Source organism: Mastomys coucha, unplaced genomic scaffold (assembly GCF_008632895.1).
Source record: "Mastomys coucha isolate ucsf_1 unplaced genomic scaffold, UCSF_Mcou_1 pScaffold7, whole genome shotgun sequence".
In the NCBI taxonomy this organism is placed as follows: domain Eukaryota; kingdom Metazoa; phylum Chordata; class Mammalia; order Rodentia; family Muridae; genus Mastomys; species Mastomys coucha.
In genome coordinates, this window is record NW_022196913.1 from 24,746,644 (window position 1) to 24,765,082 (window position 18,439).

The following is an 18,439-nucleotide window of genomic DNA, read 5'->3' on the forward strand; positions in this document are numbered from 1 at the left end:
AAGGACAATACACATTTTTCTTGAGCTCACAAAAACATTCACCAGGATACACATTGAGCCATGTATTTGATTTGGTTTTCATCATGACAAAAATAAAATGTTAGTTTTTTTTTTTCAGAACAATAATATTACAAAGCATATTCTTGGGTCACCAAAAATTTAAAGTAGAAACCAATAGGAAAAAAAAAAGGAAAGCAAAAATGTAAATATTTGGAAATTTAACAACACACTTCTAAATAACCAATAATTTAAACTAGTCATAAGAGAAATTTTGTGTCACAAAGTAAATAAAATTAAAAAAAAAAAACTTTTGCTGGATGCAGTGAAAGCATCATTTATAAGGACATTTATATTAAGGTGTGTAGAAGAGAAGCATGCTCTGAAAGCATTAGTGTCCCTGTCATAAGCTACTATAAAAGGCAAGACGTTTAGTAAGAAATAAGTGGATAGAAATTAAAGATAGTGAAACTGAAAACAGTTGAAAACTCAGCAGAACCCAAGTGGAAAAGAAGGAGATTGATTCTGCTGTGACCTGCTGAAAAGCTAGGGAGAGGAGGAGAGAGAAACCCCAGGTGTGGAGATGGGATTGCGAGAACACGTTACATGTGTGTGGGAGAGAAAGCCCGGGTGTAGAGACGGGATTGCGAGAACACATTACATGTGTGTGGGAGAGAAAGCACAGGTGTGGAGATGGGATTTCTAGAACACATTACATGTGTGTGCTTGGCCTTCTTCTTTCAGACTGCATGCCACACACTTACAAAATCACAAACAAATTAGCAAATATTTCCTAAAGTGCTGGTGTTTTCATTATTTTCAGGATGTCATTAAAATACTGAATGGATGGATGGACTGTGGAAAGTTGCTGTAGGGTTGCATGGATAGATGGGTGGGTAGGACATACTGCTGTAAATAGATAAACTTGGTAAGTGGAAGCTGCTTCCCTGTGCTTACCAGCTGTTCCAGCCACTCCTGCCATTTCCAGCCTAATGCAATGTTCCATCAGCCTGGCTCTGTCATTTGCATTTACTTGAGAATTACTTGCCCTGTGATATTATCATTATCCATAGACCTTATTTTTCAGACAGTGTCAAAAGCAGAAAGGAAAGTCACAGTTCTTTCTCAGCTTCACACCCACAACTATTTTTCCAGAACCCAAAGACACTGCCACCCTGTAGCCCGCGCGGTCGTCTCGCCAGCAAGAAGACACGCGGACACACTAGGTTCTTTCTGCAGCAACGTTTATTGTCCTCATCCATAGGGAAAAAAGGGGTCGAGCCCAAAATCCACACTGCTTATATACACCACAGTGCGGCGTATCTGCCCACAGCGTGGTGTGTCTGCCCATGATTGGCTGTTTGCTCATTACCCTACGTAACGCCCCCGGGATGGGCCGTGACATGGCATCTTTTTCACTCTACGCACATGAGCAAACAGTTCTCTACGCACATGTGCAAACAGTTGTTTACTAGGAGTTGACAGCGGAAGTAGGCGCCATCTTGCCATGGCGAATGCCTCTCCAGTTTCACGGCTCCCCACACCACCCCCTTTGAGACGTATGGGTAAGAAGGGGCTATGTGCAGTTTCAAGGAAGAGTTAGCCAAAGTGTGCCCACAGCACACAAAAGCCAGGGTATAGTTTTAGCTCTTCAGACAGTTTTTGCAGCTATGGGACAGCTTCTGAGATTTTGGGCAGCAGAACTTTCCATGAGCTAAACTTCTGGACCAGGCCATCTTAGGTATTAGCATCCAGAAACAAGAGAGGTTGCTCATAGTGACTCAGTCTTGTCATGTCAGGGGATGTCAATATAAAGAGAGTTGGTCCTTCCCTTGAGGTATCTGCTGCAGAGAACTTGATTGTATATTGAGTCAATCAGCACTGGCCTTCAGAGATCTGATGAGTTCTAACAGAGTGGAGACCAGGGCAGATGTGGCTCAACCTCCTGAAACTAGAGCAGTGGTTCTCAGCCTTCCTAATGCTGCAACCCTTTAACACAGGTTTCTCATGTTATGGGGACCCCCCAACTATAAAATTATTTTTGTTGCTACTTCATAACTGTAATTTTGCTACTGCTCTGTATCATAATGTTGATTTTGGAGACAGAGGTTTGCTAAAGTTGTTGTGACCACCAGTTGGGAACTGCTGGACTAGAGTCTAAAACATTTAACAGAAGTCAGTACAACAGGAAAATGTCTGTGGAGACAAAAAGTATGGGGTTCTTTCCAGTAGAGTTTTGTGACATTTGAATTATCACAGGGGGATAAAAATTCAATTTTAAAGGTACTAGGGATTGTAAATTCACAGTCTGTAATTTTGAAAGTCTTTGATGTCTTGTGGTGTGTTTTAATCAGATATTCTTGGTGCTTGTCTCCCTAGTCATGGGGCTTCTAGTTGGGCAGCCATCAACTATTACTAAAACATAGAGTTCAGTGGATCCTAGAAGTTCAAATATGAATGTATTTCCTGTAAGAGAAACTACTGTGTTTCCATGCTCAGAAAGAAATGTAATGTGACTCTTAGTAGCTATCTAGGGATTACTGAGTGCATTCTCTGGCTCAGACAAAGAGATGGACATCTTAGAAAGACAGAAGACCACATGTGGAGGAAGGGAAAGTAACTGCTTTATCCCTTAAGGATGAGCAAAGCCTGAGGCTGGGGTATTTTATGAGGTTTCTGAGTCTTCCCACCCTGTTGGTCCTGCTTTGATATCCACCTCCATACCTTGCCATGATTTCTCCTTGCAGTGTCTTGTGAGAACAAGAGCTGTAAGAATTGAGCAAACATGGATACCTCATAAAATACCGAGGAGCCAGGAATGTCCATTAATCCTAAAGACAGAGAGCTTCAGAAAGGTTTACTGAACAAACATCCATTCCCAAGAGATGCCCTAATTGCGGGGAGAAATGCCCCGTTCCAGGAAATGTCCCCAGGTGGGGGTGGATCTCCTCCCACCCCTCCTACTCCTACCCACAACCGGTATCTCCTCCTCTCCTGGGGGACAAAGGTCAATAGAAACAAAGAACAATGAGCTCCACCAATGAGAGATAACTAACTTATGTTGTAAACCTATGTTCTGGGAGGGTATAAAAGTGTGTGCTTTTGTTCCATGGGGTCACCTTTGCCTGAATGTGGGGCAACCCCAATATACTGGATTATTAAAAACCTCATGCAGATTGCAGCGATCTCCGTCTCTGTGTCTTTGTGAGTGGGACAACATCCTGGACTTAAGACTCAACTCTCCAAATCTTACAGAGCCACCATTGCAGGGAGCCTGCTTTGCTTTCCCTGTCTCCCTGGCTGCTTCACAGAGCCCAGCTTTGTCTTGCCACCATGATAACCAAGATAAGAAGCAGATTCTCCTAGGACTTGATGTATCAAAACGTTCTCCATTTTAACTAAATTTGATTGACTTTATTAATCTTTAATTGGCTGAGTGTATTGAGCATCTTCTTTGTTGCCAGGTGCTAGAAATGCAGAGATTAGTATGATCCAGCCCTGGTTCTGGGTGTCAGTGGATTAAGATTTATGTATAAACATAGTCATAATTTATCTATCTCATATCTAAAAAAACACAAATAAAAACAAAGGTGATGAAGGAAAATCTGAGACTAATCAGGAGGAAATGGCACCTGAGCTGGGTTTTAAAATGACATCCACCAGGTATTGAGCAGACAAGCTTCCAGGTAAAGGGACCATGAAGAAATCCAGATGCACGTCTTCATGGGAAGGAGCAGCTTCGCTTCTGCCTGGGAAAGTGTCCCAAGCATGACCAGGCAGGGACAACTAAACCACTGGTCTGGAGAAGTATCTAGCTATTCAGAGCCGTACGGTTTTACCTTTGTGAAAAGGGCAATCTCTGTGTTAAACGAATAAGAGACAGCTTTTCTTCTTTTAACATAGAAACTCAAGTTCATAGGTATGTAAATGAGTAGCTTTGAAATATACTTCTATGTCTATGGTCATATTTAACATCCACACATATGACAAACTACTTCATGTATCTCATCAGAACACTTCCTCTTAATATGACTGGATAGCTGGAGAACTCACATAACTCAATGTGGTTTGGGGAAAATGGCCAATGTGTTGTTACCCAAAGCGACATGAAAAATGACAGCCAACACCGTATACTAAAGATATGTTGTATAAAGATATATGTCTATTTTCATATTGTCAGTCTGTTAGTTACCTATGAAAAATTGAATATTCAAATGCTTCCTCATGCTGAGGCACTGTTTCTCTGAGTATCCGTGGCTCTGCATGTCTCCTCACAGTTCCCAGAGCTACAGGACAGAGTGTGAGATTATGAGTCCAGAGGCCTCAGCAGGTGGGAGGTGTTGTTCAGCTTCTCTTGTTCCTTCTCTCTCCACATCAAGGCCCATTCAAAGCCTTCCTAGACAAGGCAAAGAAGTCCTGTGCCTCCGTGGGGCAAGGCAGAGATGAGCTACTGCTATGAGATCTAGCTTTTCACATAAATTCAGAAGGAGCAGAAGACCTTTAACAATGAGCAACAAAGCCCCTGGGGAAAACTGCCCAAGATCAGTGTCAGCCTCTTTGGCTGCCACCTGGAGCCTGTCTTCCTTATGGACAGTTTGGACAGGTGGTAGTTTCTGGAGAGTTGGCCTGGGAGGTGCCATTGCTTCTAGCTCTGCATCCTCCCTTATTAAAGTGGTGGAAAACCAGTCGACCTTCAGCAAATGACTCAGTGACAGCAACCCAGGGATGTCAATAAAAGCCATTAAAAATGATAGCACCCTTTCACAAAGGCATGCAGTTCAGAGAATGAATTCCTCCCACCCCTCCCAGGCAGCCCTGGTAAGATTAGAGTGGGAATTGACATTCTCACAAATTTCCCATTTCCTGCCTGTATTTATCAGGAATTTAGGTCATGACAGCTCAGATCCTTCATGCCCTGAGAAGTGTGTGCCAAAGGAGGGCAAAACCCAAGGTCATTTGCCTCTTCCTGAGTGCCGTCTGGCTTTCTTTGAAAGAGAGGATGTCTCAGCTCCAGCATCCTGGTTGCCAGTGGCTTCAGTACCGAGTCAAGGGCATGCATGCATCTTGGCTATGTGCAGTTCCCACCAGCTGTTGTCACAGTTGTTGTGCAGTTTTGGGCAGAAAGACCTTGGTGAAATTCACCTTGCCTGTTTATTTTCGAAAGGACCTCCTTGAAGCTAGAGTTCCGAGGCAAAGCCACGCCTCCTTTCCCTCCAGTCTTTCAAGTATGAGTCAGAGTCCTTCCAATGAATAACTACCAGATCAATAAAGAGAAAGTCATTTCTATAAGAGTTCTAATCCAGAACAATTTTATCAGAAACATACTTTAAGAAGACATAATGACCCAGAGTCCAAGCACCCAATAGTCATTTTCTTTTCACATGCTCACTTCCAATTTCTGTCTACAGGCTGCATTATCACAACTTAGATCAATGGGCACATTTCTTCTGGTTTTTTTTTTTTTCATTTAACATTAGACTCTCCTTCATAATTATCTTACCATTTGTGATTTCCTTAATACCCAAAGGAACAGGAGAGATTTAATTTCTCATAACTTTCCTATAAGTAATAAATAATATGTAACTTAGGCTTGCTTGGGATATTTTTTTAAATACTCCCAAGAGTGGAATTCATGGTTGCTGATATGTGGGGGTTTTTTATTGATTTTTTTTAAAAGATGACATCAATTTATGGTGCCACTGCTGTAACTATCACTGTTTTGACTATAACTTTAAAGGCCTTGAGATAGTGCTATGGAAACAGATGCCAAACTCAATGGAAAATGTGCTTGCTTGCTTGCGTACTTGTGTGATTGTTGCATAACTTCACTAAAACCTGAATGGAGGGCTGAGGGAGAAAGTGAATAAGAAATGGAGAGAGGAGTTTTATGCAGGCAAGCATCCATGAGTCAGCATCCTCTCCTTCTAGGGTTTCTATTTCTGATGGTGTGAGGGGCTCCTTTGAATGTGAGATACATGACTGTCTAGGTTTAGTGCAAAACTGACCCTCCTAGAGAGAGGACAACTAGAGGTGAGCCAGACAGAGAATCCCATGAGAGCCAGAGTGGCCTGACGGTAGGTTGTGTTCCAAGTGGCTCCAGCGGACACAAGTTCTTTGGGGTTTATTTTGGAAGAGTTCTTTAATTCATCTGAAATATTCTTTCTGGGGCATTGTGATATGAGTCACTTGCCAAAGGAAAATGCTCTCATAGATAGTGAATAGGAAATGATACAGAGAAGTCTGGTTTTCTTTGCGATCAGCGGAGGCTGAGGCCAGCGGCACCTAACAAACTCAAAGGGAAGTATTTGAGAGCACACATTATCTCAGTCAGAATGCTGGTATGGAAACTCTTGATTCTTCCCTCCAGATCAGGAGCCAGTGAGATTCTGTTGTGGGCTATTGGCTGTTATCTTCCAGGTATTCTGCTGACTTCTCAAACCAATAGGGTGATTGTGGTTCCCCAATATGGGTACAGCACAAGCTCTGAGAGGTGGTTTATAGCCTATGTATTAGATATGGCGCTAGCTATGTCAGCCAAATTTATCCAGCCACAATGCAATGAAAGTGTCCTTTAGTCCTTGGCACTGTAGGTCTGGCTCATAGTCTGCACTCAGTAAGTTCACATTAGTAATTTAATGTCTTCTGACCCTGACCTCCATGTTTCTCCTCTGTATCCTATAACCTCAGTGGATAAGTCTTAGATGTGTATATCCTTTGTTTACAATGGTACAAAGATCCAAAGATAGATATCAAAATAGGGTTTACGCAGAAGTCTTATTACCTCTGAAGTAGCATCTATATTTAGGGGGTCCATACCTCTATGGGTTTCTGTCTGCTAACAGTGACTAAAAGTGATCACCCTTAACACCACTAATTAAAGAGTTTACTGCCTTTCTATCTTCTTGGAAGGGAGATACACGGTGTTGGCTATGTGCCATTGATCTCTCAAAACCCTGCCTCATGAAAAGGCAGTGATAAAGCTTGTGCCTGTGTTCTTATGAAAGTAAGGTGGTTCGTGCAGACCTGTGCTGAATGCAGAGGAGGATTCATGCTGGGAACCTGGAGCACTGCACCACTTCCTGTTGCCAGCTTCATGGCTGTTCCTCTTCTCCGAACAGAAGAGAGGCCATGTTCCATGGTGAAGCTCAACCAGCAGCTTTGCTTGATGGGATGTTTCTTTGTTCTCTCCTAGGAGGTGCTTGAACTTGCTTTCTCCATCTTATATGACTCAAATTGCCAACTGAATTTCATTGCTCCTGATAAGCATGAGGTAAGAGGTCTTGGTAAGGGTTAATTGATGAGAGAAAAATAAGCAAAACTCCAGAATAGAAGAAAAGTCACTTCTTGTAAAAACCTGCTTTAGAGAATCTTGACTAGAAGGATGCCTTGTTGACATGGAGCAGAAACCTCCTAGAAAACAACAGCTCAAACTTCCTAGCAACTGGATCAACAGCCATGCTTCCCTTCAGTTACTAGAACAAAATGCCCGTGACTTGCATTTGACTTGGAAGTACAGTTTACATTTGACCTCTACTTTCTGATGCTCCAGTCTGCCGTCAGTTGCCTTTAGATGAGTGTCAGGAGCCCCTGGAAGAGGAAAGTGCTTCCTCTTCATGGCAGCAATGAGGCAGAAAGAAGGAAAGGGCCAGGGTCCCAATATTCCCCTTCAGGAATATACCATCCAAAGTCCTAACTCTTTCTCCTGGGCTTGCCTCCTGAAATCTCCAGCATCTCCCAATATGTTTCCTTTAACACAGCGTTTGGTGAATATTCAAAGTCTCAACTGTAGAATGGTCTTAAAGAAAATTGATGTGCAAATGACTTAGGCTCAGCAAGGGCTAAACTAATCCAGAGACAGAGGAGGCCCTGGCTCTGGCTTTGATGCACACTGAATATTTAATTTTTGCTCTAGAGCCGATCCAGATAAACCAGTATCTCTATTCCTGGGACCATCTGATGAAGTGGTTTCTCTACCAAGTCTCTTTAAGTTATTTTAAGACTTTTGGGACTGTCTCTGCTGTAGGAATTTTATTTCCAAGATATTTTCATTCCTTTTTGACATCTTGTTATATGTATCATTTGTTCCTCTTCTTGAAGCACACTGTCAGCTATATTTAAAATATTTAGCATAAGTCTAAGAAAATGCATTTGTAAAATAAAGTAGCAGTTACGGTTGATTTAACTTTTTCTCTTGTAAATTAGACCCCACCATCATGCTTGAAACTTTATTTTTAGATAATACCATTCAAATTTTTGTTTTGCATGTAACTGCGCAAATAGCATTTAGAAGGACAGGAACATTTTAATAGAATCTGACTATTGTTCTCATCTCCCTGAGGAGATTGAGTTCATTTAAAAGGTATTTAGTGTCTAGTTTTCTCTGGTTTGAAGGTTTTGAATAAAATTATCCATCCCAAAGAAAGATGAAAGATTAGACACAAATCCTGCATTTAGAATGGTACTTAAATATAATTCTGTGTCACTTGACATTTAGTTTGCAGAAGGGTAAGACTTTGTCTTCATCATTCTGAAAATAGATGCCATATCTTCCTATTTCTGTTTTTAAATAAAGTTGTGGTTATGAACAGGCCAACATATCCAAGATATAGAAGAGACATAGAAAACAACCAAAAATAGAAGTTGGGCTGTTACTTTAGTCAGTGCCAAGCTATTTTCCCCAGTGTGTGCATTAATTCCAGATAAGGATAAATGCTCTACGACTGCCAAGTTTCTTTTTAACATAGCTGCCACTTCTTATAGACTGTACATGATTATAAGAACTTTCAATTTCTTCAAGACACTTGTGTATCTAGTATCACTTCATTTTCATAATTGCTGCATGAAATTGGAGGTTCTTTTTACAGATAATCTTATTTATTCAGGAGGGAAAGAGGTCTCCCAAAACTGAAGACCTGACAATGAAAAGGATAATAACAGGGCCTGAAAGGATAGCCTGGTGGGCAAAGCTTTTACTGTCCAAAGGTAAAGACCTGAACTCTGATAACTAGAACCCATGCAAAAGCCGGGTACCGTAGCATAGTCTGTATCCCAGAGCTTCTGCAGTGTGATGGGAAGAAAAGAGTTCCCAGAAGTTCATGGGCCAGCTATCCTGGCATGCACAGCAATCAACAACAAAGAGACCCTTTCTTAAACTAAGACCAAGATGAGGACCAACACTTCCACCCTGTGGTACACACATTCATACATGCACATGTGTTTGTGTACACATGCACGCGCGCACACACACACACAGGATAAACTACTTCAGAGACCACCTGCATCCTTTGGTCTTTATCAGTTTCATCAATGGCAACTTGAGTTCTCTGCAAACCTTTCTCATTTCCTGTTCTGTAGTGAAGTCATTGTCTTTCACTCTTCTGACACTTTCTTCTCTCTGACATTAAAGGCCCTTGGAATTACATTGAGTCACCTAGATAATTTAAAATAATCTCCCTCTGTTGTAGTCAAATGACATCAGCCTTAATTTTTTTACACAACTTAAGCTTTTCCCTAGGTCCTGGGAACAGACAGCATTGAAAGCCGAGTTTTCTGTCTACCCCAAGCTGCAGCATCATTGCACTATCTCTTTCCCAAGAGTTCTTGGTAGTCAGAAGTCTCACCTATTTCAAGTGCAGCCTTTAAGTAACCCCAGTGGTGGTTTCTTTTTTTGTTGCTTTGCCTCTTTTGTAAAGGTTAGCATTCACAGATGATTGATTGCTGTCTAAACTCTGGCTCCACTAGAGTTTGCAAATGGTTTTGTCCATTTTATTTATGAGTGAGAGGATGTAAAGAGAATCAGGCCTCAACAACTGATTGTGTTCCTAAAATTAGAACACATGATGGCAGGACAAGTACTTGATTCCTTCACCAATCTCTAAAATAATAAGCTTGTCCTAAAGAAGATAAAGAAGGTAAGCTTGGTGTTTGAATATCATCATGATTTCAGAATTTAAACATATTTAAATTCTTCATATGTTGTTGTCTTTTCTGGTATCCAGGGTACCCTATCCTGAATAATACAAATATCTCCAAGTTGGCTTATGAGTCCTAGTGACATGGCCCTATGTCTTTGATGCCTTTCTGGTTTTCTGGCTTTCTGGTAGGACAGCATAGTCCAGATTCCTCTTCTATGCTTCCGCTTTTTTTTCCCTATCAAGACTACTTACTTTTAATAGGAATTTTAGAAATTAGCAAACAGAATCTTGGTCAAAAGATAAAATTGTCACAATTTGGTTATAATTTTTAGGCTTTTCAGAAAACAGAGCTAAAAGTGAGGTTTTACTGTAAAATATATCATGAATTACTGTTGAGAATTTCAATTCAAATTTAATAGTACACAATTTTTGTGTATTGGTCAATGTAATTTTTGATGAAAAGGTCACTGCCTGCTGCTTCTCAAAGGCAATGTTACTGTAGGTTAATCTGTACCGGGAAGGTAGGCAAGGCTGGGAAGTCTTTGTTCAAAGGACAATAGTCCTAGGACTTAGGGATCGCTGTGACATGGTGCCAGAGCTGCAAAGGCCTTCAGAACACAGCACTCAGTGGCACCCATACTTGGGTGTTTGTGAGAATGATGTGGGAAGCTTTTGTAAATCAAGTCTCCTACCTCTGACCAACAAAATCAGTAATCTCCAAGCAGGGAATTAGGTATCTGTTTCTATCTGTCGTTTGTGAGCAGATGTGGTCAAAATGTCTGAGATATTCATGAGCATACCGGTGCTTCCAGAAATTTTTTAACAGTGCATTTGAGTTTTGATGGCCTATATGCTTTGGCTGAGATCACACAGCCAAAGGAAAACAGAGGTAAAAGTGAGATTTTACTGTAAAATATATCATGAATGACTGGTACAGATTAATAGTTACAGATTAATGCTGCTCTACTCGGGCATAGCTCACACCAAAATAGCTCACACCAATGCCATTGACATGCATTGTAGAAGACTTCCATGGAATCACAGTGGTTGTAGATATCTGTTGCTTCTGCTGAAATCTCCCATCACATGGTGGGACACATGTGATAGGATAACCAGAGATGTGGTATGTAGGCTCATTGGGATCTGGAATCGGAGCTTGACCCAGAGAGTGCAGGAAAAGATGGAATCTAGAGCAGATGTTAGAAGGCATTCCAAACCAGCAAGAAGCAAAACAGTTGTCAGCATGGAGTCCTAAATAGGGCAAAGGACCACTTAACAGGTGAGTAAACAGCAGCCAATACACAGGCCATTTTCTGAGATGTTGGCTCTTTCTCCAGACATGAATGGTTCTCTTCTGAAGTTAGAGCAGAACTCTACCCTCTGAAGAGGAATCTGCAAAGAACAATGTAGGTTTTCTGATGAATGATACATGGTTCCTTCCCCCCAGAAGTTCATAATCAACTGAAGAGACAAAGACGATCATTTATTTCATAAAGAAAACAAAAATGCCTAATAATGTAGTCCAGTGTGTTTTCCAAAAAAGGTAATGTCCCCAGGAATAAATCATTAGAAGCCCTGGATATTAGAGACCTGGACACAAGAGGTTCAGCCAGGCAGTCAATTTACATCTTCCTAAGATAACCAACGATGTTAGCCATTTTAATTATCAAGCACTGAGCAACTGAAGGCTATTTTCTAGGTCTTATTTTGCTAAGAAACACAAATGCCACCTTGGCTTCATGGTGGAACTGAGCTGTCAATGTCTATGCTTAGATATTAGATATGGTAAGAAGGCAAAACAGGGAACTATATTAAATATTAAACTATATTAAATATCAAGGAAGGGAATATTGGGCCTGCTGCTAAGCACAGACATATTGGGATACATTCCACCGACATCTTAATTAGCAATATCAGGGAATCCATTTTTTCGTGTTCTATAGGGAAACACTATTGCACATAAGAGCAAGCTTCTAGAGTCAGGTTGCCTGAGTTCAAAATCTGCCCACTCCATTTTTTCCTATATCACTTCTTCCTCTGTGCTTTGGTTTTCTTAACTTGAAAAACATGATAACAGAAGTTCCTGTTTCTGTTAAATGAAAGGCATAGAGAGGGTGTGGGTATGAGATGAACACCTAAGACCTCCTGGCACATGCTTTCTACTAAGTACCTATAATGATAATCATAATTATCATCAATGATGTTCACTGCCACCTCCTCTTCCATCAGTACTGCATCTGGACAGATGGGCTGAATGCACTGCTTGGGAAGGACATGATGAGTGACTTGACACGCAATGACCTGGACACCCTGCTGAGCATGGAGATCAAGCTTCGCCTGCTGGACCTGGAAAACATCCAGATCCCGGATGCACCCCCGCCCATCCCCAAGGAGCCTAGCAACTATGACTTTGTCTATGACTGTAACTGAACTGGCTGGGCCCAGACACATTCCTCCCAAACTGGAAGATCTAGCTATCAGCAGAGAGCAGAGCAAACACATCCACATGTTGCAACCGCCCTTTGGTGGAGGGGAAGCTGCAGGTCAACCCTTCCTTTGGCCTCATTTTTAGCCCTAACCTCACTCCCACCCCCTTTTCTGGCATCTCACCATCTCCTTGAATCTATTTCCTGACTCAGTGTTTTAGATCCTTTACCATTGCTACAGTTCATCAATGGGTCATGAGCAAAAGTCACCCCTAGTAAGAAAGTCAAAGAATCCTCTCATTGTAGCCAGCTTCCGGCATATCCCTCCTTCCTTCCTTCCTTCCTTCCTTCCTTCCTTCCTTCCTTCCTTCCTGGAATAGGAAAGCCAGTTAACCCCAAGCTGCCCCATATTTGCTTACCAAACCAAGAGAAATGCCTAAGGCCAGGGTTGGATAAAATAGCTCTGCCACTGGATAAGAAGACCAAAGGCCTCCTACCCCTTCTCTCTAGGGTCACCTCACATCATCAGCTCTATGTGAGTTGAGATTGCTTTCACATTGCCTCTCTCTCCCTTTCCTGCCTTGGCCTTGCTCTGGTCCACTTTGGTCTCACATGTAGCAGCAGCATCCTCATTGTAGTTCTCTACAGCATCAGGTCTCCCAAATAGTCCACAGAGTCCATACCTATTCCTTGTCTGCACTGTGACCATGACCAATCTTTCTATTACACTGTCTAATTGCTGTCTTGGGCTTCTTCTCCTTGCCCCAGCCCAGACCTGCCTTCTTCATTTCTTCAAGCTCCCAGCCCTTAGCAGAAAGCACAAATGAAATCAGTAGTCCTGCTCCATCTCTGATAGACTAAACCTAACCGCCTCTAAGGCGGCTGTTGCTATCCAACAGTTCTGTGTCATCTTCTCCCTGGGGCTCCTGCTACAACCCAGGTTTTCCAGGGTGGTCAAGCTGTCAGACATCCAAGTTTACATCGCTGTAATTATTATAGGTCTTTAAAATTTACAAGGGTTTGGGGTTATTTTGTTTTGTTTTGTTTGGCTTTGTTTTTTGTATAAAAGAGTCTAACATTTTTTGCCGAACAGATATATATTTAATGAAGAGATACATAAATGTGTGTACTTTCCAGCTTTTTTTTTTAATTATTTTAATCCCAAACATCTTCCTAAGAATAACATTCCCTTAAACATGCTGTGGAATAAAATTAAATGTGAAGAGTTGGGGAGCTGGTGTTTGGATTTAGTAATGTGTGTGCTTGCTACTCCAGCATATCCATTGCCTGGGAACTTGTTAGAGATGCAAAGCAGACAACCCCTCCAGATTTCTGAGCCATGCTGTTTGGGTGGGCGTTAATTTGGGAAGCGCCAATCATCAGCTCTAAGCATTGTCGATATCATTTCTAGGAGGCACATACCAACTCTCCAAGGAAATGAGAATCACTGCACAAAAATATAATCTATTCCTTTTCTACTGCTGCCTCCTCAGCATACTTGCCCATTATTCTCTCCTTACCATTTCATGATTTATAGAGCCAGTCCAATTAAAGATACTACTGACACCAAGGGGACATGTTGAACCATGGAAAAAGAATACAAACCCACACAACTCAAATCAGTTACGCCAAAACCAATCTTACTGTGAATTAATAAGTTCCCACCAGAGCACAACAGAGATTTCTCCTTAAGTCAGCTCCCCTGCAAATGTCATGTAGGTAGTAAACTCTAAGGGCTAGGAGAAATGACAGAACTCGGTGCAGTGCAGCTAAGCCACTCTGAACTGGCAGCCAAGCTCTAGATACATGCAGGCAACTGCTCTTTGTGCCTGTCAAGATGGTCAATTACAGATTGGCCTGGGCTCAAATATCATGGTCCAGAGCACTTCATAAATTGCAAAATCTATAGTTATTCACAGGGGTCATTCTTTCCACTAGAGTGCTCACATCTGAGTGTCAGGTTGACATTTCCTCCATCCTTAAGCTTGGACCTTATTAACATGCATGCCCTTCTTGACAGAGTCATCTACTGTTTTACTTGCTGTGTGATAAGTCAGATAAAAGAAAGTGAATAGAGGCATAACACTTTTTACTTCAAAGTTTAAGAGATGCACCTGTCCTGTGGCCTGGATGAGAAGAATTCATCTCCTGGTATTCCTACTTTGGCTCATAAATTGGAAATTTGTGGTGACATTTTTTTCTTTTCCATGTACATATAATACTTGTGCACATGTGTGGGACAACACAATGTTTTGATCCATGTTACACTGGGTACTGAGAAAGCCTCTCTATTTCCGTGACGGTTTATCATATCTGTATAGTGAATACACTGGAAATCCCCTCTTCTAGTCATCTCGATATACAACCTGTGAACTATAGCCACACTCCTGTGCTGCAGGGCCCCAGAGTGTAGCCCTCCTTTCTAACTATTATTGTACCCACTGGGTCATCCATTGTATACCCCATCGTCTGCTCTCTCCAGCCTCCAGTATGGACTCTCTGTTCTGTCCTGAGCAGCTACAGCATCCCATGGTGAGTGTTATGCTCACTTTGCTTACTGCCCTTGGGTGTATTTAATAATGTCTTCCAGTCCCATTCATGGCGTTGAAAGTGACTGTATTTTATCTTTTTATGGCTCCATAATAATCCATTGTGTACCCATACCACCTTTTATTTTTTTCACTCACCTGTTGGTGGGCACTGGAGTAGATTCCACATCCCCAGGTTTTATGAATACTGCTGCTGTAAATTTGAGTACAGGTTTCTCTTGACAAGCTTTCGTTTCTTTTTTAGTATGTACGGAAGATATGCCTCTTCACAGACTGACAACATCTTAAGAACAAGCTGTCATTGTTCTGTATTTCTTTTATTTTGTGGCAAGGCTTGTTGCCCATATTCAACACCTCACCTCTCCGAAGGCTGCTCAGGGCATTTCCCACACACATAGAGACTAGTGCCTCAAGCTGGGTCCATATAGCCTCAGCTGTCCAAGGCCAAGCAAGCAAAGCCCATGAAATGCAGAAGAGAAACAAGAAGCCTGTTTGTCATGAAGTCCAAGTTCTGTTCTCCAATCCAGCTTTATCTGAAATAAAAATTTCATCTGAATTTGCTGCTATTCAATTGCCATAATAATCTCTGCAATTACTTTTAAGAGAAAGGAATGCAATGGTAACTTCAACCACAAAATGTAGGGTTCCAGCCCCATGCATTGAAACTTTTGTCCATGTTCAAGGTGAAGCAAGAGTGTGACATGGTGGCAAACATCTCTGATCCCAGCATTCTGGAGGCAGGCAGGCTGATCAAGCTTAGTCTGGTCTACATAGTGAGTGCCAGCCTTGCCAGGGCTACAGCGATGAGCTCACACCTGTAATTCTACCAGAAGGATTTCATATTCAGGGTTCGCCTGGAGTACATAATGAGACCCTGTCTCCAAAAGTTAGCAAAAGCAAATACTGTGGTAATGGAAAATGAGGAAGCAAATGGCAGAAAATCTATTTAGAGCTTAGAAAATATACTGACCATGGAAGAAGCTTCTAGGTAAAGCAATGAGTATAGAGTTGGAAGGAAGGGAACGCCTGTGGGGCACACAGGAATCTGCAAGCCTCTCTGGCTGGTGGTAGGGTACACATAGAGCAATGTAGAAGAAGAAAGGCATGGAACAAGAGTTCAGTGATGGAGTCGGCAAGGGACTTTTACTTGAGGACAAAAGAAAATGCATTAGAACTGTTGTCCATTTTAGTATTCATATGAAATACCACAAAGCATCTATGTGGGGGAAAAGATTAGAGCCAGAGAAATTGGAAGCTGACATAACCACAAAGATGCTATTGAAACAGTCCCAAGCTGGAGCCTTTCGGACCCAGACTTTCAAATCTGCAACTGGAAAGGGGAGGAGGATGGAGTCATGGAAGAGGCAGTAGGAGCTGGAAACAGAGACTTAATTAAGCAGGGACTGAGGGAAAGAAAGTGCAGAGGACCCCTGGGCTTCCAGAATAATGCATGAGTAAGCAGATAATAGGGCTGGGCCCATATTCTAAAATCAAGAAGAAAGGCAGAAAGGGAGTGTTTAGGGAAGGATAATGAAATGAGATAATGGAATAGTTGGGTTTAGTTGGACCTCTCTGAATGGAAATTAAGATTTGAGGCAAGTCACTTAACCATTGTGAGCCTCTTGCTTCCCTTATAAAATGGAATTCTCATCAATTGGGAATATGAATGAGATGTCTGTAGCTGTCAGTGCTCAAAAAGTAGTCCCTCGCCCCATTCTTCCCCTTTCTCTTCCCACTCTCCCTCTCTTCTGTTATTCATAACAGTCTGAGTCTAGGATCTTTATCACAGTTGAAGTAAATGGCACGTTCTGAGCAATCCAGGAATCTGCACTTTTCTCTGTGGCTGCTGGCGAAGACACACATAGAGCTCTAACACTGTAGAAGAAAAAAAGGCATGGAGCAAGAATTCAGTGACAGAGTCAGCCAGTAACTCTTACCTAAGGACAAAAGAAAATCCATTTGAAGTGTCCCTGTCCATTTTAGAATTCAGAAATATCATAAAATAGCTATGTCAGAGAAAGATTGGAGTCAAAGATATTGGAAGCAGACATAACAGCACAGCTGTTATTGAAATTGTCCAAAACAAGATCTTTTTGGGCACAGACTTTCAAATCTGCAATTGGAAAGGGGAGACTCTACTTTAAGGAGAGAGAAAAAAATTATAAAATTAAAGCTCAACATAATTAATGGAAGATGTGAGATAAAACAACAAAATCACAATTTAAAACAAGTCCAGGAAAGAAGGTCGTATGCCATAATACTATATGAAAATATAATTGGAATTAAAATTTTTACGTAATTTTATTTCTTCAGAGAGTGGATATATATGTAAAATAATCACTTCAAGCCCAATGCTTATTTTTAATTCAGAAAAATCATCAGGATATACTCAAATGAAGGAGAGAAATGACTACAATTTTTTAAAACCTCCTCGTATAAGGATAGTTGCTCTGTTTAGTAGCAAGCCTAACCCTGGACTTCCTGGAAGCAGGTTGGGATATACTGCTCTCACGTTTTTAAACATCGTATTCATAAGGAAATATCCTTCTCCCAAAGTCGGGAGAAGGCATTCCTTTAAAATACCTGCTTCAATAGATACCTCTAAGCAGGTCATGTCTGTCACCCTGTTTTATAGCGTGGAGAATGTGCTCATTGGCCATTTGAGAAATAAAGCAAGTAGATGCCCGGAAGGGACCATGTGAGCTCTGGAGTGAGTTCAGGGGCAAAGTGAGACTGAGAAGGGAATACTCAAGGTAGAGCCAGCAGGAAAACATGGCCCTGGAAGGGTTGAAAAACCCTTCATCTTCATCCAAGACAGGTCCTTGGCAGAGTATAAGGACTAAGGACCAATAGTGCAAAATTCCTGGGAGCATCCATGGCCAGCAACTATACAGAGTGCCCAGAACATAAAAAGCAAATGTAAGACTATGGTTTCAAGTTGGTTATCATTGAGAAGTGGAGAAAAATTAAAATGAGTACAGTGCATGCCTGAAATGACCATGATGTGCATTGCTGAGTTGACACAGTGAGCATGAGAGAAGAAGGCTGGCCTGAGAGTAAGAAGGACAAACAGGGATTGCCTGTCAGGTGACAGGAAAAGGCCTCTGCTGTACTGCTAATTGTTTTTTGTTGTTATGATAAAAGTGAATTGTATCAGAGTTTATTTGTCTTATGATTCCAGCAGGATAGTCTGTAATGGTGGGGAAGTCCAGTTGGGTACCCACTTCTGAAGCCATCAGTGTTTAATGGATAGTTCTAACCCCATAGTCACATAGATGTCCATCCAAGTTAAATTTAGTGGATGCAAAACAGGGCAAAAAGCAATGAATGTAGGAGAAATTTGTCAAGAAAAGGGGCACTAGTAAGGGTAGAGAAGACAAGGGAGTATGGGGGAGGGTAATCAGAATGCATTACTTAGATGTATGAAATTGTCAAAGAAACAAACAAAAAAGGTATAAAAAGAAAACTGACTTTTAAAAGTTGTCTTCTGTCAATAGGACAAAACGGCAACCAACAAATTGGGAAAAGATCTTTACCAACCCTATATCTGATA

General features: G+C 41.5%; 1 protein-coding gene across 7 annotated transcripts in view; it reads left to right on the forward strand.

The window, feature by feature from the left end:
* Positions 1 to 15,442, forward strand: part of Elmo1 (engulfment and cell motility 1) — a 530,953-nt gene extending 515,511 nt beyond the window's left edge. For all 7 annotated transcript variants that reach the window (XM_031359616.1, XM_031359615.1, XM_031359617.1 and 4 more), the window contains 2 exons: positions 7,190 to 7,267; positions 12,141 to 15,442. In XM_031359616.1, the coding sequence (XP_031215476.1) occupies positions 7,190 to 7,267; positions 12,141 to 12,341 (279 nt within the window). In that variant the 3' untranslated portion in view covers positions 12,342 to 15,442. The remainder of the gene's footprint in view (positions 1 to 7,189; positions 7,268 to 12,140) is intronic.
* Positions 15,443 to 18,439: the final 2,997 nt, after the last annotated feature.